Here is a 26,539-nt window from a genome sequence, read left to right as displayed (position 1 = left end):
ATGGGAACGCCACCACGTGCAAGTTCTCTTCCAAATCACACATCATCCTGACTTAAAACTACTACTGCTCCCTCACCATTGCTAGGCCAAGATCTTCATACTCTCTTTCTAACAGCACTATGGGTGTCCCTACCCCCAAACATTGCAGTGGTCAAGAAGTCAATTCACCAACACCCTCTCCAGGGCAATTAGGGATAGAAAATATGCTACATCTCATGAACAACTAAAAATGAAATAGTCCAATCCTATGCTAATCCATATCCACCCCCTGATACTTTCTAGCAATTTGCAATGGAAAGCAAGCAGAATTGTGTATCTTGGCTAAGTAACCTTTATTCGCATACTGTTCATTCGTGAGCTTTTCTTTTCAATTATGATATAATTTGCTTCATGGTTGGGATAAAAGAAAGGAGGTTGTTTCGTTTTGATGACCGGAATGTGGTGCAGAATAAATACAACAGCATGTGTTCAATTTGTTACTGTCTGTGGTAGTTCATGAAGCTGTGCCTCCTTACCTTCCCCCACGCTTGTGGAGTGATTACCCAGAATTCATACACAATCAAGTTGTGGATAGTGACGAAGGATGTTGTAGGTTACAGAGAGACATAGATAAGCTGCAGAGCTGGGCTGAGAGGTGGCAAATAGAGTTTAATGTGAACAAGTGTGAGGTGATTCACTTTGATCGGAGCAACCTGAATGCAAAGTACTGGGCTAATGGCAAGATTCTTGGTAGTGTAGATGAGCAGAGAGATCTCAGTGTCCATGTACACAGATCCTTGAAAATTGCCACCCAGGTTGACAGGGTTGTTAAGAAGGCATACAGTGTTTTAGCTTTTATTAATAGAGGGATTGAGTTCCAGAACCATGAGGTTATGCTGCAGCTGTACAAAACTCTGGTGTGGCCGCACTTGGTGTATTGTGTACAGTTCTAGTCACTGCATTATAAGAAGGATGTGGAAGCTTTGGAAAGGGTGCAGAGGCGATTTACTAGGATGTTGCCTGGTATGGAGGGAAGGTCTTATGAGGAAAGGCTGAGGGACTTGAGGCTGTTTTTGTTGGAGAGAAGAAGGTTGAGAGGTGACTTATTAGAGACATATAAGATAATCAGAGGGTTAGGTAGGGTGGACAGGGAGAGCCTTTTTCCAAGAATGGTGACGGCGAGCATGAGGGGGCATAGCTTTAAATTGAGGGGTGATAGATATAGGACAGATGTCAGAGATAGTTTCTTTACTCAGAGAGTAGTAAGGGTATGGAATGCTTTGCCTGCTTCTGTAGTAGATTCGCCAACTTTAAGTACATTTAAGTTGTCATTGGACAAGCATATGGACGTACATGGAATAGTGTAGGTGAGATGGGCTTCAGATTGGTGTGACAGATTAGTGCAACATCGAGGGCCAAAGGGCCTGTACTGCGCAGTAATGTTTTATGTTCAATTGCCTCTCTCTAATGGAGAGAGATGCCTTTGGTCTTCTGTAGCCTGAAGCTCCAAAAAAGTAGTAGAAGGTATGTAGGTGGAAGTTGAGAACCTAAGTACATACCCATCAAACGCTCTAACCTGGATACTGTGCTGAGTGATATTAGTGACATTAGCCTAATTTTATGCTATTTTAGGGAGGTGACAACCCACTTGCTTGAAATGGGTTTTAATTTCAGCGAATAATATAAAACAAAGCAATGCTATTGCAACTATTTAATATTTCAAATTACAGTATAGAATGTTTTCTACACCCATGTTGTAAAGGATGGGTTACACATTTGAAATTGTTCTACCATTAAAAGGATAAAATTAACTAATCAAGTGGAACACAGTGCTGCAGAAATTAAGACACAGACCAGCCACCATCATTCATCATAATGGGAAAGATCAAGCAGCAGAATTTTGAAAATTAGCATTTATTTAAGAGTACATAAAAGTTGATTTTTTTTTTAACGTGCACACGTCCTACCCTAACTATGATTTAAATTTTGGTTTTGCACTTATTTGATAGCAAAACCATTAGCAATCGAATAAGTTGAGCACCCTAACATAACAGAAATTGAATTAATCTTTCTTGGTTGTGAAACTGAAGACAATTGATGTTACAGGTGATTGAATTTTATCCCAGGCTTTGAGATATGAGTGCTGAAACAAAATGGGGTTTCCAAGCCCAAATTTGTTGGTATTAATCCAGCACAGCACCCCTTTGGTAGGTTTTCTCCTAACAGCTCTGTAGCTTTTGCAGCTCAACAAGCAGAGATGATTACGCTATGTCATGAGGCATCTCAGAAATTGCAAGGGTACCTCGGGTTGGGACAGGAATAAGGTCATCTGGAATAGAAGGGAAACATTTATTGGTGCAGCGAGGGGTGGAATACAGTGGGAATGTTCTGCCAGTGGCAAAATCATGGCATGTTCATGAAATAATCCTTAACTGGGACAACAAGCACCTTATTTCATTTGATATTTGAGGAAATAAGTTAAGATTCAAGATTCACCTTCACAACTAGCATCTTGAAGTGGATTCAAACTCTGAAACTCTGACCACAAATTCATTTTGATCATCTCCTGTGCTCTCTCGGTGATTTTCAGAAGTGCCCACTGAAAGTCTTTTCCTTTTGAATGCATCTCATCTACCACTCATATTTCATCTTTCTTCCTTACTTTTCCATCTCTACCCCCATGCCTCTTTCAATCAGTTTTCCCAATTTCACTGTAAACTGTAAAATCAATTCACAAGATGACAATATGAATTTAGCTGTGTTTCATACAAGATGTGGAGATGCCAGAATTGGACTGGGGTAGACAAGGTCAAAAATCAAATGACACCAGGTTATAGTCCAACAGACTTATTTGAAGTGGAAAGCTTTCAGAGCTCCGCTCCTTCCTCAGGTGTGATATGATTGGGAGGTGCAGACACTGTGTTTACAAGCAAAAAGTTACCAAATTAGTAGTCTATTTCAGGAATGTCCCTAGATAATTAAAGGTTTTATCAACATACAGGAGGTGATATCTCAAGTTGGACAATGTACTTTAGGTGTGAGGGCCCACTTCAAATTTGTTTGTGTTTTAAGCTGAGATCTGGTTTTACTTCGTAACAGAAAATTGTGTGTGTGTTTGCGTGTGTGTGTGTTTGTGTGTGTCTGTGTGTGTGTGCGCGCGTGTTTGCATGTGTCTGTGTGTGTGAGAGAAAGAGACAGCGCACTTGTGTGGGTGAGAGAGTGTGTGTATGTACATGCATGTGTGAGAACGAGTGTGTGTATGTGAGAGAGAAAGAAGGTGCGTATATGAGAGAGAGAAAATGTCTCTGTGTGTGCATGCATGAGGACAAGAGGATGTGTGTGTGAGAAAGACAGTTTGTGTGCGTGTGTGTGCACGTGTGTGCATATGACAATGTGACTGTGCATGTGTGAGCATTTGTGCGGTGTGCAATGATCAAGACACAGTGGGGTTGACTCCCAGTGAGGGAATACTTTGGCGGTCCTGGACACTCAGTCTTCAATCTTCGGGTGAGCATCCTCCAAGGTGGACATTGTGATTTGCAACAATGCATAATTGCTGAGCAGAAGGTGATAGCTAAGTTCCATACCCAAGAGGATGGTCTCAACCATGTCACACTATGGGTAGCCCCATCACACTATATAATCTCTCTCTCTCTCTCTCTCTCTCTCTCTCTCTCTCACACACACACACACACACACACACACACACAGAGTCTCTCTCTCTCTTTCTCTCTCTCTCACACCCACACACATCCTCTCTGTCACAACCACACGGATGGGTGAACTATTTCATTTAAGATTCTTTTCTGTCAAAGAATAAAACTGGAACTCAGCTTAAAACATAGATACATTCGAAGTGGGCCGTCATACCTAAAGTTCATTGTCCAACCTGAGATATCATCTCCTGTACATTGATAAAACCTTTAATTATCTCGGGACATTCCTGAAATGAATCTGGATTTTGCATTTTAATTAGTAGTCTATCTGCTAATTGATTAAAGGTTTCAACAAGGGCAGATAGACTACAATTAGCAGATAGACACTAATTGTTAACTTTTTGCTTATGAATACTGTGCCTTATACCTTCCTATCATACCTGAGCAAGGAGAGGAGCTCTAAGAGCTTGCATTTTCATATTAGAAACTGACCCCAAAGCAAGATAGCCTCATATTTACCCTTTCATGCCTTCTGATGTAGAAGGGATTCGAGGAAGAACATTTTCATGCAGAAAGTGGTACCGACCGAAACCCAACACTCCAAAGGATTTTGGAAGCAGAGACAATCTATGATTTCAAAATAAATTGCAATGGGAGTCTGAAGGAAATAAACTTGCAGGTGTCCAGGGATAACAATGGGCACTGCAACTGAAAAGTTTGCTCTATATCCTGCTTGGACCTTATAGGTTTGAATGGTCTGCTTCTGGGTTAAATATGACTCTAAAGTTTGATATGGAAATGATACTTCCTCTGTTGTGTGTTACAAAAACGCTAAACTGATAGAAGATGTGTTTTAAAAACAAGTGGAGAGTGCAGTAGATGGGTGGTCACAAAAACAAGAGTAAAAACATCAGCCAATTTTAGATTACCGTGTGTGGTTTTGAGATCGTACAATAGTAGGAACGAAAAATCATAGTGCTATTTTTAATGTATTTTAGCTTACATAACATATACCAGAGAGACTGGTATAAATTCATCAGAATTATATTAGAGTTGAGAAACCAAAGATATAAAGAGGATTTACGGAGCACTTTCAATGCAACAGAGAAAGCTAAAAGGAAAACTAATGGAACACTTAAAAATGATGAAACCTTTGATGTAATGATCAGGAGAGGCAAGCTGCAGTTTACTGAAACCAATGAACAAAAGATATCTATTGTCTGCAAGATTTACATCTGTCCATTTAATTTCCATGAGGCTCTGCACTACAGCTTGCTCTTGGTTGGAAATGTCAAGAGCACATGCCCTCTACAGGTCATCTGGGACCTGTATGAACAGAACAAGGGACTGTACTATGTAATTTTTTTTAACCCAATCATTGTTTTCTGTTGCACTTCCTGTGGCCTGAGTCAGTTTAATTTGTACAGGCAGTCAGCTATGTATTGTCCAGTAACATCAGTAACAAGCACAGAATCCAGACAATGTGTATATGTGTTGAAGGGTTTAGATTAGATTCCCTACAGTGTGGAAACAGGCCCTTCGGCACAAAAAGTCCACACCTAACCTCTGAAGGGTTTTGGACAGCAGACTGGCAAGTGGAGTTGAGGTGAAGATGGGATCAGTCATAATCATAAGAAATGACAGTGCAGGCTCAAGCAGCTAAATTGCCAACTTTTCCTCCTATTTCTTATGTTCTAGGTCTGCAATATTGTAGCCATGTAAATAGTGTTGTAAATAAACTTCAAGGTATCTGTCACAGTAAGAACCCAGGTCTCTGGTATATGTTGTGCAAACTGAAATACATTAAAAATAACAGAAAATGTCATCAATTCCAATCAGGTTTTCCCCAGTTCCCACTGACTTCATTTTTGCTCAGGAAGTCTTCTGCTCACCTCTGGAGCTCGATTCTTTTGTCCATTTTCAGGTGAAACCCAAACTGAGCATCAGTTAGCAGGTTACTGATGAAAAATGTCATTTATTAGAACTGTCAACAACACAGTGACAGAAGTTATCTATTGAAAATTGTCTCTAATACAATGAGAAATGAGAAAATATTTCCCTATGCATTTAGACTATAGAGTCCTATGTCACAGGATGTATTTAAAGCAGTAACTCATTGAATTCTTTAAAAGAAAGGTTGATAAATATTTGAAAGCGGGAAAAGACTATGGTTAGAGAAAGGGATAGTTGTTTCAGCTTTGGATTACTTTGGCAAAACGTTGACAAAAATGTGATAGGCTGAATGACCTCCCTTTATGCCCAGTGGTATACAGTCAGAAGGCTCTGGGAGTCCTCAACATTGATTCTGAACCCTATGAAGTCTCATGGCTTCAGGTTTTCATGGGCAAGGAAACCTCCTGCTGATTACCATGTACCATGCTCTCCCAGCTGATGAATCAGCTGTTGAACACTTAGAGGAAGCACTGATGGTAGCAAGGACAGTAGGGGATTTCAATGTCTACCACCAAGAGTGGCTTGGCAGGAGTTCTACTGATCGGGTTGGTCGGGTCCTGAAGGACATAGCTGCTAGATTGGGTTTGCAGCAAATGGTGAGGGAACCAACAAGAGGGAAAATATACTTGACCTCATCCTTACCAAACTGCCAGCTGCACATGCACCTATCCGTAACAGTACCGGTAAGAGTGACCAGCGCACATTCCTTGTGGAGACAAAGTCCCTCCTTCACGCGGAGAATAACCTCAGTGTGTGTGGCACTGTCACCGTGTTAAATGGGACAGACTTCAAACAGATCTAGCAACTCAAGACTGGGCATCTAGGGGTGTTGTGAGCCATCAGCAACAGCAGAATTATACTCCAGCACAATCTGTAACTTCATAATTGGGCATATCCCCCACTCAGCCATTACCTTTAAGCCAGAAAATCAACCCTAGTTCAATGGAGAGTGCAAGAGGGCATGCCAGGAGCAGCACCAGGCATACCTGAAGCTGAAGTGTTGACCTAATGGAGCCACCAAACAGGACCACTTGCATGATAAACAACATAAGCAGCAAGTGATAGACAGAGCTAAGCAATCCCACAACCAACAGTTCAGATCTAAGCTCTACAGTCCTGCCACATCCAGTCATTAGTGGTGGTGGATAATTAAACAACCCACTGGAGGAAGAGTTAAAACAAATATTTCCATTCTCAATGATGGAAGAGCCCAGAACATCAGTGCAAAAGATAAAGTTGAAGCTTTCGCAATAATCTTCAGCCAGAAGTGCCAAGCTGTTGATCCTCCTCCAGTGCTTCCCAGCATTATAGATACCAGTCTTCAGCCAGTTCGATTCACTCCATGTGATATCAAGAAACGCTTGGAGGCACTGGCTACAGACCCTGACAACAATCCGGCAACAGTACTGAAGACTTGTACTCCAGAATTTGCTGCTTCCCTAGCCAAGCTGTTCCAGTACAGTTACAGCACTGGCATCTATCTGACAATGCAGAAAAAATTGCACAAGTATTACCATGGAGAAAGACATGAAGACTTGGGGAAGTTAGTGGTGAGATCTTGGTGACAGTCCACATCACAGTACAGGAGGTTTTGGATGTATTAGAATGTACGAAATCTCCTTGTCCTGACCGGATAGATCCAAGAACACTGCAAAAGGCTACAGAAGAAATTGAGGTATCCCTGGCTGATATTTTTGAATCAACGTTAGCCATGGGTGAGGTCGTGGAAGACTGGAGGGTAGCAAATGTTGTGCTTTTATTCAAGAAGTGCTACAAAGAAAAGTCTGGGAATTGTAGACCAGTGAGCTTAACATCTGGGGTGGGTAGGTTACTTGAGAAGATTCTAAGGGACAAGATATACTGCATTTGAAAAGGCAGGGTTTGATTAGTAGTGGTCAGCAAGGCTTTGTGAGTGAGAGTTCATGCCTCACAAATTTGTTAGAGTTCTTTGATGTTCGCCGATGATTGCACAATATTCAGCACCATTTGCAACTCCTCAGATACTGAAGCAGTCTGTGACCAGATGCAACAAGATCTGGATAATATCCAGGGTTGGGCTGACAAGTAGCAGGTAACATTTGTGCTACACAAATGGCAGGCTATGACCATCACTAATGACCATAACGTTGACAATCTAATCACCGCCCTTGACATTCAATGGTGTCACCATCACTGAATCCCCCACTTTCAACAGCCTGGGTGCTATCTTTGATCAGAAACTCAACTGGGGTCATCACATTAATGCTGTGGCTACAACAGCAGGTCAACGGCTAGGAATACTTTAGTGAGCAACTCACCTCCTGACTCCCTAAAGCCTGTCCACATCTACAAGACACAAGTCAGGAGTGTGATGGAATACTCCCCACTTGTCTGGATGGGTGCATTCCCAACAACACTCAAGAAGCTTGACATCATCCAGGACAAAGCAGCCCGCTTGATTGGCACTACACCCACAAGCATCCACTCCCTCCACCACTAACTGTCTGCAGCAGCAATGTGTAATATCTACAAGATGCACTGCAAGAATTCACCAAAGATCCTCAGATAGCGCCTTACAGGCCCACAACCACTTCCATCTGGAAGGACAAGGGCAGCAGACACATGGGAACATCACTACTTTCAAGTTCCACTCCAAGCCACTCACTGCCCTGACTTGGAAATATATCACCGTTCCTTCACTGTTGCTGGGCCAAAATCCTGGAATTCCCTCCTTAATGGCATTGTCGGTCTACCCACAGCAGGTGGAATACAGTGGTTCAAGAAGGCAGCTCACCACCACCTTCTCAAGAGCAACTAGGGATGGGCAATAAATGCTGGCCAGCCAGCAATGCCCACATCCTACAAATGAATTAATAAATTAAAAAACTGTGATTGCTATCTGGTGACTCAACAGCTGATCCTGAATGATTTTTCTCTATATCTGATCACATGGGTGACAGACATATTGATATTTGTGTTTGATTTGATTACAATTGGCATGCTATCAGCAGGTACTTGTGATGCTCATTAATATCCTTCCTAATGGAAAGAAATTTGAGCCTGTTTGATGCCCCAGAGAGGCAGCCTGGAATCCCAAAGGGGAGGTGCGCTTCAGTTACAATGATTAAGAGTGGTTTAAAAATTTAAGGTGGTATACAGAGGAACTGTTAGGAGCATCTGAGAATTTCTGACATGTTTTGAAGGCCCTGCTCAAGGAACTTATTAGTCAGTGGGAGGTGCACTCCCCAAAGAAAGCAGAAGTGGAACTTGAAAGTTCACAGCACCAGTGGTAAGGACTTAAGAACTAGCCTGGTCGACCATTGCTAGAATCTTTGTGCCCACACTCCACAATGTGGGAAGGAGTTTAATGACTTGAGTTGCATAGTTAAGGTAGGATTCCACTCCATCCTGAGTCCTGCACCCTCTTTAGTTTCAGCACTCATAAGCCCTGCCTCACTGAATCTCCGCAGTACAGACAGAGGCCATTCAGCCCACCAAGTCTGCACTGACCCACTGAAGAGCATCTCACCCAGATCCAGCCCTCCACCCTATTCTAGAACCTTCCATTTACACATTCCAAGATACTACGGGGTATGGCCAAATCACTATCTTCCAATCATAGAAGTACACTTCATTGAACTACATTATTCTACTGCTGGTAGGAACAGGGATAGACCATTCAGTTTCTCAAACCTGTCCTTCCATTAGATTGTGGCTGATGTGTAATGTAATTTTATTTATTTGCCATGACTTTATACCCCTTAATACCATCAATTAAAAATGATCTACCAAACTCATTTTTGAAGTTTCTATCCCAGTATGCTTTATATCTGCCGCTGTTCTCCTCAATGCATCACACTTGTTTCATCTTTCACACAGCATCTACTGTAATCTACCTTTACGCTTATATTCTGAAAACATCTCAGTCAGTTACCACCAATGTTAACTTTCTGTAGGAAATGAATGTAGGAAATAGGAGCAGGACTGGGCTATTTGGTCCTTTGAGCCTGCTGTCATTCCATTCAACCACAACTGGCCTTTCCCTCAATTGCATTATCCTGCAATCTCCCCGTTTCACTTAATTCTCCAAGATGCCCAAAAATCTAACAATCTCTGACTGGAAAATATATTTAGTGATTGAATACTGACAGCCTTCTGGGACGGCCATGCATTTCAAAGAGGCACAAATGTAGGAATGAAGAAGTTTCTCTTCACTTCTGTCTTAAATAGCCTTTATTCTGACACTGTACAGCTCATTCTGCTGTAATGCGTGTTTCGTCAATGTTAATTCACTTTAATATGATTGACAAGTTGGGGACACTGTTTCTAAAGCACGAAATTTTAAAGTGGCCTCATTATTTTAAATGGTGTCGCTGTTCCGTGATTTTCTTATAACATGGGATTGCACAAGAATGGAACTACCGCATTATAGCAAAACTGACTGTAATCTCTAAATATAAGGGAAATCATCCTTGCAGCACATTTCCTGTCAACGACGTTAAGAATTGTAAATGTTTCAATGAGGTCACCTCTTATTATTCTAAACTCCAGGTAATACAGGTCCAGGTTACTTACACTCTTGTCGTGGGACAATTCCTGCATTGCAATAAATATGCCGAGCAAATCGACATTGCAAACCTTCCAAAGTTACAGTATGTCTCGTTAGCTACGGACACATATGTATTTGGAGTTTGGTCTCACAAAGGCCCGAGACAATTGCTATAAAACATCTTTACTTTCAAACGCTAAACATTTTGCATTTATTGTTCTCTTTGCTTTCTTAATTGCTTCCCCTACCTGCATGCTAACTTCCTATGATTAATGCTTAAAGGCAAGCAGGTCTGAAATGTCAATGTTTCCCAAACTATCAACATGGACAAAACATTCTCCTTTCACATTTCTCCTTCCAGGTAGGGAACATTTGGGCTGAATTTTAGAATCTCCAGCCAATTATTTTCAAGATTAGGATGTGGTTGGTAAACTCCAGCGTGCGGCTTGCTTACCACGTACCTCACTGCCCCAACTTCTCTTAAGTTGTACAGGGGTCAGTCAAGGCAGTGGGTGGCCCATCTGTCCTTGGGTCTACTGAGGACATAAGCCCTGAAGAAGGGCTTATGCCCGAAACGTCGATTCTCCTGTTCCCTGGATGCTGCCTGACCTGCTGCGCTTCCCAGCAACACATTTTCAGCTCTGATCTCCAGCATCTGCAGACCTCACTTTCTCCTGAGGACTTTTAATGATCACTTAAAGGCTCCATTCCACCCACACTGCTATTTTGTCAAGTCATCTGGAAAGTCCAGCAGTTTTAGCTGCAATTTATATCTCAATTTCTATTGTGTCTAGGATAATGCTGATTTTATCAACGAGTAACAGAGATATACTAATGGCTTAGCTTGATGATATTACAAATTGTATTATGTGAAAGTCGTTAAGAATTGTGCCATGTTAGCTATTGCAACTTCGTATTTGATATATTAGATAATACTGGCAATTTGGAGCTTATTTGTTTAATTCAACATTGTGACGAGGAAGGCTTGGGCATGTTCTGCTACAATATGGAGTGGTTTCTTTAACATAGCCCAAAGGTGAGCTAAACTAGTCATTGTGTGGGTGGCACAACTGTTAGGAGTGGTGCACATGAGGAATAGGCATTCCAACAGAGTCAGGTGGCAGCACAGAGGGCATGCAGGATTAATGATGTGAGAGGATGGGGCATTAGGAGAGTGAGGGAGGTGTCGCATGCAACAAGGAGGGGCATCAGAGCATGAACCTCGGAGGGAAGCGGGTGTGGTGGCAGGGATACAGTGAGTGTGAGGTAATGGAGAGCACAGCAAGGCACTCATCCTGGCAAAGCAGGGAAGGTCACTGTTCTACTTTCAGCACTGCAGCCCAGTTCTCCACAGATGGGAGACAGGACTCTCCAAGGTAGCAATCTCTCACCAGGCTGGCACTGTCTGGTGGCTTGGGCTCCTCTGCCAGTCCTCTGGGAGGGAGGACTCCTCTTCTCTGGACCACCCCATCCACCAGCACCTTCAGGACCCTTTTGGAGAAATGTGGTATCAACTTCCCCTTCTTAGCCCTCTCTCCTCACTAGATCATGTCAGCCTGATCCGCAGATGCCACCAAGGATAAAGTAAACACAGCCATCTGAAGGAATGCACAGCACTGTGGGAAGAAGGTCATTGGTCTTCTCTAATCCCTCTGGGTACATCCCACCATCCTCTCTCTGATGCCTCTCATTCACTCTTTCTCTGCTACTGTACCCAATTTTGACCAAGCTTCATGCTTTATCAGTCACACTACTGCTGCAAGACAAGGTAATGCAAGGTAGGGAGGCTATGAGTACTCAGATAGTGCTCACTCACTCTTAGCCTCTGATAACTAGTGAGATGCACGGAGATGTAGCAGTCTGTAAACCCAAGCAGAGCAGCTTCTGGAGGCTCAGGTCCACAGCAGCCTTTCAAAATGGCTCAGATACAAGGGATGCTGGTCTTTGGGGGAAATATTCACCAAGTGGCGAGTTCTTCTGGGAAGGATACATGGTAAGATGAGGCAGAAATTTCATAAGATACATGCCTTGGGTTGGAATTGGAAATTAATGTGGTGAGTTTGGCAAGATACGTGCCGAGAAACACTCCAATTAACACAACACAACAATGAGACCAAACTATGTAAAAAGATGCTGTTCAGATTAGCAAAAGTATGGTCAAGAGAGTAAGGTTTTAAGAAGTATCTTAAAGGAAGAAAGTGAGACAGAGAGATGTAGGTAGAGAATTCCAGATCATTGGCATTAGGTATTTGTAGGTAAGGCATCAAGCATTGGAGCAACAATGACTGAAGCTATATGAGGGACCGAATCAGAGAAGCATAGGTGTTGGGGGAAATAGCCAGAGACTACAGAAATAGGGAGATTAAGGACATTAAGGGATTTGAAAACAAGATGAGAATTTTTAAATGTAGACATTGTTTGGTGAGAAACCAATGATGGTCAACACCTACAAGGGTAAAAAGGAAGTGGGATTTGTTGTGAGTTACAACAAAAGCTACAGAGTTTTGGATAATCTCATATTTATGGAGATTAGAATGCAGTATATCAGCCAGGAGTGTGTTAACATTGTCAAGTCCAGAAATAACAAAGACACAAATGTGGGTTTCAGCAGCAGATCAGCTGAGACATGGGAGAAGATGAATGTTATATGGTGGTGGGAAAAGACAATCTCAGAGAAGGCGCAAAACTCAGGATCAAACATAACAACAAGGTTGTAAACAGACTGGCTTAATTTAGACTGTTGTCATGGAGAAGGATGGAGTAAGTTGTTAAGTAACAGAGTTTTGAGCAAGGAGCAACATCATAGAGCAGAATCTTATAGAGGTCTGACCGGTGTGATGCATGACAGAATCAGAAAACATTGCAGCAAAGTCCAAACTCGATACTGAAATCATCACTCCATCTTTTCATAAGCAGCATGGTGAGATTCTCTCAGTGGTGTGTTGCCAATTGACAGGGATTAGCACTTCCTAAATGCCTTGTTTATGTCATAATTTGCTTCATTAATATTTAGTCTTCCATCTTACCAAACACGCCATGAAAAACACATGAAAACCCGAAAATGAAACTAGAGTGGGTATCTGGCCGATTCAGCTCACTGTTTGATCTGAAGGATCTCCATGTTGGACACCAATATTTCAGGGCATTCTCCACAGGAACCAGCCAACCACATCCCACATCCACAGGCATTGTTTTTGACCTTTGCCAGCCTCTGAGAACCTTCATAGCACATTTCTGATCCATTTAAAAGATTTCAACACTACATTGTGGGTTGCATGAACAATTATCATTGCAATACTGCAGCAAGGGTACTGTCACACACCCAGCTTGTGGACTGGACCAGGCTACATCTCCGTGCACTTCACTAGTTATCATAGGCTCAGGGTGAGTGAGCACTATCTGGGTACTCATAGCCTCCCTATGTTGCATTAACTTGTCTTGCAGCAGTAGTGAACGTGGTAAAGCACGGAGCTTGATCCAAAGTGGTTACAGTAGCAAAGAAAAAATGAATGAGAGGCATTAGAGAGAGGATGGTGGAATGTACCCAGAGGGACCTGGTAATGTGGCCTCCACTGCTAGCTATGGGAAGGAGAATCTCCCATATCAGCATCATACCATCCAACAGGACCTCTGAGATTCTGCCTGCAAAACTGAATGCCATATCCATATCAGGAAATATGCAGGGCAGCTCTGGACTGACAGTACTTGCCTTAGTGCACATCCATCACTTTAAAGGTGCAGTGCATGCTGGGGTATCAGTGGATACCTGCTGGGTGGCCAATTGTTTCAGAAATGGCACCTGGTAAGTTGGGGCTGTAATTAGACATGTGATGTGCCATTGGTAGGTAATTAATGACACAAGTTTGATAAGATAGAGGTGAGAGAACTCACAAGGCTTCATGGCGAAAAACCTGTCAAAACCTCAATGAAACTGGACTTAACAAAAAAAATTCAACCCAACTGTTTCATGTTCCCAATATTTAATTGGATGAAATTTCTACTCATCTTCAGTGTGATAATGTACCATCAGTGGAGATGTTGTGAGAGAGGGTGGAGAGTTAGACCTTGATATTGTCAGTATATACGTGAAAATTAACTCCAGGTCTTTGGATGATGTTGCCAAGTAGCAGCATGTAGATGCAAAATGGAGGGAGAGCTAAGGATTGATCTTTGAGGGGCAACTGGGATAATGGCTCAGGAACAGAATGAGAAGCAACTAAACTACTACAATGACCAAAAGATGACATGGGAGCGACGGGACATTTTGATGTAACTCCTGCATTATTTGAATATTCTAAAGCTTCAGGCAAGAGCTGTCTGTGCCTGCCCATGGACCAATTAGAATGGGTACCAAGGATCTCAGGCCTTTCTTTTCAAAGCATGAGCCACCCCATACCGATTTAACGAATCAGAAAAGAGACCCTTGTATTTTGCACCAGCTTTCTCCATTTCAGTCGTTGTTCTGAAAATATCAAGGAATCAACAAAGCAGAAAGTTCAACAATTAACAATTAAACTATGATAGGTTATAGTTGGACATCATGCTTCGGATACAACCTTATACTAAGTTTTAGTGAAGCATACTTTGCTTTTTTATTGTTTTCCATATTCCACATTTGAATAACAAAGCCTGTTTATAGCTGTTCATCTACTATTTACTTATCTACTCATTGTTAAAACTTCTTACAGCTAGATGGTGAAGGAGGAGACTGGAAGTCAATCTCTACTCAGTTTTAGATATCGGCAAGAGGTGAGGCATAAATATAAAGCTCCTAGCTCTACAATCTACCACCAGTAATTATATGTGTCTCTTTAAATGTGGGCAAGTAATTATCTCCTTAACTTTAATTTATACAATTAACGTTTTCTGTTAATAAATACCATGGTAAATTACAGCACAAATCACATCCTGATACAATGTTTAGTTTTCTGCTTACTGAAGTCATGGAATATGTGGGTGGGTTTCTACTTCCTAATCCCAATATACGATAAAAGCCTCATTTCAGTACCCATTCTTGCTAGAATGACCTGGATATTGAACAGGTAAGGGCTTGCTCTGGCTTAATGGGAATGAGAACTTGTTTATGGGAGTGATTTTCAACATCGAATGCACGAAAATGACTTGAGTTAAAAATTCAGTAACACAAGTGATATCACTGGCCTTTCAGATGTGCTTTTGAACAATAATTTTTCTCTTGCCCATTATATATCAAGCTTTAATCAAAGAAGCATTGAAGAAAGCTTCACTGCATTTGTTCTCACATTCCTGGATCAGACTTGCTGCTCAAGATTCTGCACATTGTTGATGACAACAGTATCTAAAAATAGTGTAGCACTTTAGCAGCTCTTCCAAGCTGTATTACAAATTTAATTGTTTCAAATCCACATGAGGATGGTTCTGCCATCGTGCCAAAGATGGAATCTAGGTATGATTAGCCGTCATTTTTAATTATACTGTACAGCATATCATTCTACATATAAGGTACCACAGCTGCATAACCCAGTTTCCAATTCAAATGTCCTATTCACTGCAATGCACCAATGCAGATTTAATTGCTTATAATTCTGAGACGGCTATTTTTTTATCCACTGTGGTCTCCTTATCATGGAGATGTAATACTTTGCCACCACCAGACAAAATAACAAGAAGGTTTGAATAAAGCTGATTACATGAAATGCACAGTGAAACACATGTATCAAAAGCAATTAGAATCAAGTTGGAAAGTGTCTATCGCTATAATATCGATTGCCATAAGGACAAGTTTAGCTGCAAAAGAAAACTTATTTAGCTATTGCTTACAACTCTTATCCTGAATTTTAATAAAACATCACAAACTTCCAGAAATCCCGTTTTTGATTTTCAGTCTGCTATCTGGACTGGGTCACATTTAGGTACATAGTTGACTGCAAAATCAGCAGTTAAGAAATTCTGCCAAGATCCTTTGTTGTGATCTCTTTCTAGTGACTGTTGCTAGAGAATGAACACTGATAAAATCAGAGGATTAAATTTAACTTCTGCCTCCTAGATGGAATAATGTAAACTGGAATGTTAAGAGAGCCTGGCTATTTGCACTTCATTCCTATCCCCACATCTTAATTTACCTAACCTCAGGCCAAAGAAGGTTGCCTCCTGAGGACTGAGGGGCTACTTAATGGCTAATTCCAGTGATATCATTGGAACACACAAACCTTTGACTCTGGACTTGACTCAGTGTCATGCAGTAACTGGTCCAGCAGCAGAAATTGGCAGCAGCAAGGCTTCTGGCTGATGGAGTCCCAATTAACCATGCCTCTCCTGACTCATTAAGAGTGCATTGGACCTCCTTCGCCTGCACATGGACCATCACAAGTTCCTCCTCTCCACCAGTTTACATCGCTGAAGAACACACCTAATGGAGCCAGTGACATTTCCAATGCCTGCCCCACCAAATTTTAACTCCCATTTGATGACAGTGGTACTTTTGATACCAGCAGTTTTGAAAGGCATCTCAATAATCTGAGCTAGGAATTCAAATTATATGAGTTCACCGTCTGAGTGACCCGATGGATCCTCACATGCTTCGTTGATCACACACCTGATTCGTGCCCCAGGTTAGAATTGGGTGCGAGGTGAGGCCAGGATTGAGTCAGCTGGTTTAGTGGATTCATAATACTGGTGATTTCCCCACAACCTTTCCTGAAACTAACTACAGCTCACCAACTGATGCCTGAGATGAGATTAGCTAAAACATGATGGATTGAGAGTTCCTGATTTATTTGGAACTGTGGGTCAGAAATAATCTTCAGAAGAGGAGGAAACAAAATAGCAATTATAAATTTGTTTAACTGTCACTCATGTATTTTAATTAGCTGTAATTTCAAAAGGATGCTTTGATTTTGTTGCAACCAATTCAAGATCAAACAGTAATTTCAATGAAAATGTAACGTAATCCACAGTACCTGTTTAACTGTCTCTGAGATGCATTTATGTCGCACTTGGTTTATCAGTTGCTGGGGTACAATGCAGTTCTGCTGAGGAACAGTCTTTCTTCGGAGTTGTTTGTTTGAATGTGGCTTTACGTGTTTACAGGACTCAGATTGCTGAAATTTCCGTTGAATCTGCTCAATCTTCATATGACAATACATTTGCAAAGGTGCTGATTCGACTGAGAAAAACTGAGCAACCTCTAATAAAAATGAAGTTTAAAATCAACTCTATTAGAAAGAAAATTAAAACTAAAAAGTGATTACAGAAGAAAAACCTATTGGAAACAAAATTCACATTTTCATGAATGTAATAGCTCCATCACTCAAACGTTCTCTATTACAGTATAATGTATGATTCAACACCCTTCTTTAAAATTGGGGTTAATTAGCTTCAGCTATAGTCTTAGAGTATTGGTCATGAACATTTAAGGAGTGATGCATAATAATACCCGATCTCTTTTTCACCTCGTTTCTGTAAATCGGATGCTTATTTTACAGTTTACCTGCCCCCAGGCATAAGAGTACAAACTTTGTGTTGAACATGAGGCAGCTCAGTGACAAGAGGCAGCTCAGTGGCTCAGTGGTTAGCACTGCTGCCTCACAGTTCCATGGTTCCAGGTTTGATTCCAGCCTCTGGCGACTGTGTGGAGTTTGCATATTCTCCCTGTGTCCAACTGGCCTACAGGTAATTCAAAGGGAAGATTTACTAGTGCAGGCTGTAAAATATGACCCACGACCCCTGATGTATGTCTATGAGTGGCGATTAAGCCAGACAGCGATAAGTTCAGTGAGTGATTAACTCACCCTGGAAGCAAGCAACCATGTTAATCCTATTAACACCGATTTTCTTGCTGGAGATATCCTGCACTGCACAGCACACATACACTGTGACGGCCCTGACGAACCATATGAGAAGGTATCTAAGGTATCTGTAACAGCAAGCAGACCCTATCTTTTTGATGTGGAAGGCTCTGCTCCGCACGTGTCACTGGCGAAAGCGTCTGGTGACAGGTGGCAGGATTTGGGACCATGGGTGCTAAAGGCACAAAGAACGAAAGATTGGGTCTTCAGGGACGATGTGGTGTCTGGTTCATTGCAGATACGCGGACATATAAGAAGAAACTAAATTGGCGAACTCAGGCAGATAGGACAGTCCAGATAACCACCTCTAGCCCTGAAAAGCCTAGGAGGATAGCCTGGCATTTCCCTAAGATAGAAGTCTTGGACCCAAGATTAAAAATAGTCCCTACTGAGTTGTGGGCAATGGCAAACATGATGTGGGGCTCATATGGGACTGTGAACCCATAAGGATAACCCCGAAGTCTGAGTATCGTCCTTGCAGAGCACAATACCCGTTAAAACCTGAGGCCATAGAAGGAATTACTCCAGTCTTTGAATCCCTCCTAAAGGGTGGAGTGATAATCCCCTGTGAAAACTCACCAGTGAGAACCCCCATTTTTCCGGTCAAAAAGGCAAACATTCCCAGTGAACCGGAGGAATGGAGGTTTGTTCAAGACCTATGGGCAGTCAATATTGCTATTGTCCCACATGCCCCAAATGTTCCCAACCCCTATACCATATTAGCTCAAATTCCACTGGACAGTAAATGGTTCTCTGTTGTGGATTTAGCAAACGCCTTCTTTAGTGTACTGGTGCACCCAGATAGTCAATTCTGGTTCGATGTTTCATTCAAAGGGAAATCATATACCTTCACGCGACTTTGTCAAGGTTACTGTGAGTCCCCCACCACATATAATGAGGCTCTACGCAGGAGTCTGGAGACTCGTGTTCTAACCCCAGGGTCAGCGCTTCTGCAGTGTGTAGACGACTGCTTGATAGCGGCACCAACAAAGAAACAATGTGAGAAGGACACCTTTGCATTGCTCTGCCGTCTAGTGAGGGAAGGGCACAAAGCCAGTCTCGCAAAGCTACAATTTGTGCAATAACATGTGAAGTTTTTAGGTCACTTAACATCTGAACAAGGGAAGGCCACTGGTCAAACAGAGTTCAAGCAATCCAGCAAATTCTAAAGCCTCACACAAAGAAACAATTATTATCCTTTTTGGATATGTGCTCCTACTGTCGAATGTTTATCCCACATTGCGCAACCCTTGAGACACCCCTAAGTGACATAGCCCATGGCAAAGATTTGCTGAACCAGAGTCCATTGCAGTGGATCCCAGACACAGGTAGGGTTAGAAATTAATACTTTGTGCTGGTGTTCACTAGTGAATTTTGGGTACAGAAATCTGAAGAACTGTGATCTACTTGAAGAAATTAGCATAGACAGGGAGGAGGTTCTAAGTGGCAAAGCAGGCTTAAAAGTAAATAATGTATCCCAGTCCGTTAAGTAAGGCAAGGGAGGAAACAGCAGGGGCACAGGCAATCATTTTCAGTTCCACTCTACCACAACAGAAGAGGTGCCAGAGGTCTGAAGAATTGCCAATGTGGTATGATTATTGAAGAAGGAATTAAGGGATAAACCAGAAATTACAGCCAAATCTCAATGGTGGGGAAACTACCAGAAACAATTCTGAGGGACAGAATTAATCTGCACTTGGAGAGGCAGAGGTTAATTAAGAACAGTCAGCATGGTTTTATTAATGGGAGGTAATGTCTGATCAACTTGATTGAATATTTCAAAGAGATGGGTGGCCAGGTCTATAGATAAGGGACTTCAGCAAGCCTTTTGACAAGATCTTGCATGAGAGATTGATAATACAGAGAACATGGAACCCAAGGAAATTTAGCTAACTGGATCCACAATTGGGTGCGTGGCAGGATACAGAGGGTGATGGTCATGGGGTGTTTTTATGACTGGAAGCCTGTATCCAGTGGGATTCTGCAGAGATCAGTGTAGGTAGCTTTGCTGTTTATATAGATGACCTAGACTTGAACATTGGAGGGGTGATAGTTTGTAGATGTTAAAAAAGTTGATGGAGTGGTAAATAGTGGGGAGGATAGCCTTAGATTACAGAATGATATAGATGGGATGGTCAGATAGGCTGATCAATGGCAAATGAAATTGAATCAAATGTGAGTAGACGCAGACCATCAAGGTAAGGGAATACATGATGAACAGTAGGATGCAGGGAAACAGCGAGGATTGGGGGAGCTTGGTATTCATGTCCACCAGTCCCTTTCGGTGGTGGGACAGATAGAAAAAGTGGTCAAGAAGGTACTTGGATTTCTTGCCTTTCTGAACCAAGGCATAGAATTTAAGAGTAAGGAGGTTATGCTGGAACTGTATAAAATGTTAGTTAGGCCACAGCTAGAGTTGTGTGTTCAGTTCTAGAAACTATGTTATAAAATGCATATGATTGTACGGTCGGTTCTGTTCTTGTGTGATCATGCGTTATACGAAAATCGTCCAATAGCTGCGCCATTTAAACTAATGGGGCCAGAATTGCTTTATATCCAAGTAAGGAAAGTTTGTGTCCTACAAATAGCACTCTAAATTCTTCAATTGTGTTAAAGCCAATTCGCACTGAAAGAGCACAAGCTATAGCAGAACCAACTGGTTCTGGAAAGGGTGCAGAGGAAGTTTACCAGAATGTTGCCTGGGCTGTAACGATTTAGTTATGAACGATGATTGGACAGACTCGGGCTGGTTTCCATGGAACAGAGGAGACTGAAAGAAGACATAACTGAGATGCATAAAATTAGACAGGAAAGAACTTTTCTCTTCAGTGAGAGATGGTGGTGACCAGAGAGCAGGAGGTTCAGAAGGGATGTGAGAGAAAACAAAATTCACTCACAGAGTGTTGGCAATCTGCAACTCACCACCTAGTAAAGGCAGAAACCCTCATAACATTTAAGAAGTATTTAGACGTGCACTTGTCTCACAAGACATAAAAGGCTATGGGCCAAATACCGGAAAATGTGACTTGAATAGTTAGATGGCTGATTTTGACCAGCACAGACTCAATGCCTTTGTTCTGTGCTGTGGAGCTCAATGAATGTAAATATTGTGATATTTCCCACAGTTTATATCATAAAATGAAAGTTATAAATAGCAAAGCAGCTCACCATGTAGGACAACTAAGGATGGAGAATAAATGCTGCCTCAGACAATGCTGCCCAAGTACTGTGTGTGAATTAAAACAAAGAATTTTACAATGATCCCTGAAAGTCACTGCTTAAAATGACCTCCAAGTTGATCCAAATTTCTTGACAACATTCTACCAACATACATTCAGCCAGTTCTCAGTCTATTAGATCAGATTACTGAGTTCCACCAGATTCTATCTTGCAGAACAGTCTCTTGTGATGTACCTTATAAAAGTCCAGTAACATACCTACATTCAATATTTGCTAATGCATTTAAAAAATTAATGAAATTGTTAAAACTTGACCTTTTACTGATGTGTTCCTAGCTGACCTTAATACCAGAGAAGTCAGATCTCAGAATGAAATGTGGCTGGACGGATTGTAAATTTTGTTTTAAGATTTTGGTATTGCAGCATCATTTACTGAACATATTTATTAGGCTGTTAATGTTTTTTAAATAAAACAACATAAGTTTATTCCACAAAAGAAAAGAAACAAAGCTATAAGACAATTTGAAAAGACCTTATCATAAATAATAAGAAAGGTTCAAACCTCCTTACCAGCAGTATCCTTTACAGACATTCAATCCCAGTGATGAATTCCTATCCTCATCCTTTAATTTCTCCCTCAACTGACATTGTCACAAACATTTCCTTTCAGCATATTTCTATATTTACTGGGAATGATTCTCTGCATCTCTTCTGGAGACATGCAAACAAATTAACTCACTGCTTTTTCTCTGACTTTGCCTATTTTGAGACTACTAAACTTTCTTCCAACTCTCACACTCAGGAAACTGCCAAAACTAAACAAAAGCTTTTCTACTCGTATGGATTTTTTCATTTGAACTCTGCTTGTGGCCTCTCTCCATCGACGTCATTCTGGGTTGCAAATCTTACATTGCCAAAAACTTCAGCAACTGTCTAGTCATTCATCGTGACAGCAAGTGACAGGATCAGACAGAGCCAGCATGCATTTACAAAAGGTAAGTCATGCTTGACAAATCTACTGGAATTTTTTGAGGATGTACCTAATAGAGTTGATAAAAGACAGCCGATAGATGTGGTTTACTTGGACTTAGAGGTTTTTGTTAAGAGATTAGCATGTAAAATTGGGTTTTGGGTAGTGTACTGACATAAAATAAAGAAACTGCATGGCAAACAGGAAACAAAGAGAAAGAATTAATAGGACTTCCTCTGAGCTGTGGGCATTGACCAGAAGGCGTACTGCAGGCGGACTGATTTATTTGTAATAAACAGTAATTTCTTGTTAAGCGTAGGAATCTGGGGAGTTTTCTTTTAATCGGAGTTCATCAAGCAGGAAAATGGACTGTAAGTTGATTAAATCTTTAACTTATAAGACAGTCCTGGGAGCAGGTTGTGCTGGATATCAACACATTCCCAATGGGTTATGAGGAGAGATTGCGGGCTTTTTCCAAGCTGATTTTGGAAAAAAAGACAATGGAAATTTGGGCGTGAAGTAGGTAAGTGATAAGGATTAAAGGGAGAACCTAATTTTGAACTTTTTTTAAAAAAAGAAACTGGAAATTGCTAATGCCATCCTGCAGGTGGCAGAGCTTTTCCTGATGAACTTAAGATCACAAAAGTCAGTTTAAGTTGGAAGTGTAGTTGCCTTTCAGGGCTAAGGCAGCAGAAATAATCGAAAGGCTTGCACATCATTTGTGTTTTGTAGAAATGCAGAAGGAAGGTAATATGGGTAATGAAATATCAGAATCAATTCATATTAAGCTGCAGTTAAAGCAGCTTGAACATGAAGATGAGATGAAAAAGTCAGAGAGAGGAATTCCAAAGGCCACTTGAAATGAAAACACTGGAAATCAAAATTAAGAAGCTTGAACTAGAAATGAAAGAGAGAGAGAGACAAAAAATTCTTAAATTTATACATTTAACAATGGAGACCTCTGATGATAAGGACTCTGAAGAAGAAAATCATAACATAAAGTCACTAACATGTTTATGTTCATACAAATCCTAGCAAAGTTTGTGGAGATTTATCTAGCACTGTCAGAAGAGGTTACTAGGGATTATGATAATGAAAAAAAGGCTATTCTGGATGTACATGAGTTAACGTCTGAGGCATATAGGCAAAAGTTTAGGAATTTAAGGAAAGAGCCTGATTAAATCTACATTTGAAAGGTGGATAGGAGCTGAAACCACCTACAAGTGAGATCATTTTCTGTGAAGGAATTTAAAAAATCAACAGCTATTATAACAAGAACTCATGATGAGGGCCAAAGAGTTGCAATTCACAGGCAAAATTAAAGAATGGGCAAACAAACATGACACAACTAGAACGTTTCAAGCAGGAGACAAGGTATGGGTATCATTGCGTTTGCAAGGTCAAACCTCAGAAAGCTAAATTCACCAGTACACAGAAGAATAGGCAAAAGTAAGGACTGCAGATGCTGGAAATCAGAGTCAAGATAAGAGTGGTGCTGGAAAAGCGCAGCACGTCAGGCAGCATCCCAAGAAGCAGGAAAGTCGATGTTTCGGGCAAAAGCCCTTCATCAGGAATGAAGGCAGAAAGTCTCAGGAGTGGAGAGACAAATGGGAGGGAGCTGGGGCTGGGGAGAAGGTAGCTAAAAGTACAATAGGTAGATGGAGGTGGGGAAGAAGGTGAGAGGTCAGAGAGGAGGGTGGAGTGAATAGGTGGGAAGGAGGATTGGCAGGTAGGGCAGGTCATGAGGATGGTGCTGAGCTGAAAGGTTGGGACTGGGGTAAGGTGGGGGAGGGGAAATGAGGAAACTGGTGAAATCCACATTGATGCCCTGGGGTTGAAGTGTTCGGAGGTGGAAGATGAGGCGTTCTTCCTCCAGGCGTCGGGTGGTAAGGGAGTGGCAGTGGAGCAGGCCCAGGACCTGCATGTCCTCGGCAGAGTGGGAGGGGGAGTTGAAATGTTGGGCCACAGGGCGGTGGGGTTGATTGGTGCGGGTGTCCCAGAGAGTAATAAAGTATCTAGTTATCTGATAGATACTCCTGATTATCAGAAGTATCAATTACGTCATAAAAACACACTGGAGTGATATCGTTGGAGGGGAGCGCATGTATGTCAGGTAGTACATGATGACAGAGACATCAAGAGTAAGGTAGAATGAGTGGCAGACAGCTTGCTAAGTGAACCTCCCATAATTTGACTATCCAATTTAGAAACAGTGGGACAGTTAGACATTAGATGGCTTCCATATTTACAGGAAGAACAATGGAAAGATATAATAAAGTTACTGAGGAAATACAAGAAAATCTGGACAGATTGACCAGATGTACTACCTTCGCTAATCATTCCGTAAATATAGGGAAATCTGTACTGAGTAAACATCATTCTTAATGGTTGCACCCAGACAAACAAGCTCAGGTAGAAACAAAGATTTAATATATGCTTGGTAGTACAAAACTGAAGTATTACTAAAAAGAGACAAGAAGTTAAAGCTTTTCATCTTGCACTCATTAAAACAGACTTGAAAGAAAGAACCACAGATGAGGAAAGTGTGTTGATTGGTTAGGCCATCTTTGACATGAAGATGCAGCAGAACAGCTAACTGTCAATCTCGATGCTCAGATCAGGCAGGTAGATTCTGATTGGTTTAAATGTTGCTATCTGCTACATCCCCATGGCAGCATCCTGACCTGTCACAATCAGGAAACAAGTCTTTTTTTCTGTTAACCTGAGTTGGTCAGAAAGGAAAACTAAGGAGTTCAAATAATTTTATGACAATCCCAGGAGTAGTTATGCATGATATGGAACCATAGAGATGTACAGCACAGAAACAGACTATTCAGTCCAACTTGTCCATGCCAACAAGAAATCCCAACCTAATCTAGTCCCATTTACCAGATCTTGGCCCATATCCTTCTAAACACTTCCTAATCAAATACCCATCCAGATGCTTTTTAAATGTTGCAATTGTACTAGCCTCCACCACTTCCTTTGGCAGCTCATTCCATACATGCACCACCCTCTGCATGAAAACATTGCCCTTTAGGTCTCTTTTATATCTTTCCCCTCTTACCCTAAACTTTTGCCCTCTAGTTCTGGACTTCCTCACCCAGGGAAAAGACTTTGTCTATTTACCCTATCCATGCCCCTCATAATTTTATAAATCTCTAAAGTCAACCCTCAGCCTTCAACGCTCCAGAAAAAACAACCGGAGCCTATTCAACCTCTCCCTATAGCTCAAATCCTCCAACCCTGGCAACATCCTTGTAAACCTTTTCTGAACCCTTTCAAGTTTCACAACATCTTTCCGATAGGAAGGAGACCAGAATTGCACACAATAGTCCAACAGTGGCCTAACCAATGTCATGTACAGCCACAACATGACCTCCAACTTCTGTACTCAACGCTCTGACCAATAAAGGAAAGCATACCAAATGCCTTCTTCACTATCCTATCTACCTGCAACTCTATTTTCAAGGCTCTAAGGTCTCTTTGTTCAGCAACACTCCCCAGGACCTTACCATTAAGTGTATAAGTCCTGCTAAGATTTGTTTTTCCAAAATGCAGCACCTCACATTTATCTAAATTAAACTCCATCTGCCTCAGCCAATTGGCCCATCTGATCAATATCCCATTTTAATCTGAGGTAATATTCTTCACTGTCCACTACATCTCTAATTTGGTTTTCATCTGCAAACTTACTAACTATACCTCTTATGCTCACATCCAAATGAAGAAAAGTAGTGGACCCAGCACCGATCCTTGTGGCATGCCACTGGTCACAGGCCTCCAGTCTGAAAAACAACCCTCCACCACCACCCTCTGTCTTGTACCTTCAAGTCAGTTTTGCATCCAAATGGCTAGTTCTCCCTGTATTCCATGAGATCTAACCTTGTTAACTAGTCTCCCACAGATCACGTCCACCGCTGTGCCCTCATCAATCCTCTTTGTTACTTTAGGAAAAAAACTCAATCAAGTTTAGGAGACATGATTTCCCATGCACAAAGCCATGTTGACTACCCTAATCAGTTCTTGTCTTTCTAAATATGTGAGAATCCTATCCCTCAGGATTCCCTCCAACAACCTGCCCCCCAGCAATGTCGGGGGGGGTCCTATGGTACACCTAATCAGGTCCTGGAGATTTATCCACCTTTATGCATTTCAAGACACCCAGCACTTCCTTCTCTGTAATATGGACATTTTTCAAGATGTCATCATCTATTTCCCCACATTCTATATCTTCCATGACCTTCTCCACAGTAAACACTGATGCAAAATACTTGTTTAGTATCTCCCCCATCTCCTGCAGCTCCACACAAAGGCTGCCTTGTTGATCTTTGAGGGGCCCTATTCGTGAAAACCATTTGGATTCTCCTTAACCGTATTTGCTAAAGCTATCCAATATAATTCACATAATTTCTTCAAAATGCTGTTTTGAAACGCCTTTAATAAAA

At 41.5% G+C, this 26,539-nt stretch overlaps 1 protein-coding gene across 3 annotated transcripts in view; it reads right to left on the bottom strand.

Moving 5' to 3' along the window:
- The window catches only part of LOC122557296 (uncharacterized protein C8orf48-like), a 90,324-nt gene that overhangs the window by 12,096 nt on the left and 51,689 nt on the right, over positions 1 to 26,539 (bottom strand). For all 3 annotated transcript variants that reach the window (XM_043704842.2, XM_043704845.2, XM_043704844.2), the window contains exon 4: positions 17,055 to 17,281. In XM_043704842.2, the coding sequence (XP_043560777.1) occupies positions 17,055 to 17,281 (227 nt within the window). The remainder of the gene's footprint in view (positions 1 to 17,054; positions 17,282 to 26,539) is intronic.

The sequence above is a fragment of the Chiloscyllium plagiosum genome, unplaced genomic scaffold (genome assembly GCF_037043375.1).
Source record: "Chiloscyllium plagiosum isolate Xiang-an unplaced genomic scaffold, Cpla_swu_hap1 HiC_scaffold_11, whole genome shotgun sequence".
NCBI classification, from domain to species: Eukaryota; Metazoa; Chordata; class Chondrichthyes; order Orectolobiformes; family Hemiscylliidae; genus Chiloscyllium; species Chiloscyllium plagiosum.
The sequence above is the reverse complement of the archived record's forward strand: the minus strand, read 5'-3'. Positions and strand labels throughout refer to the sequence as shown.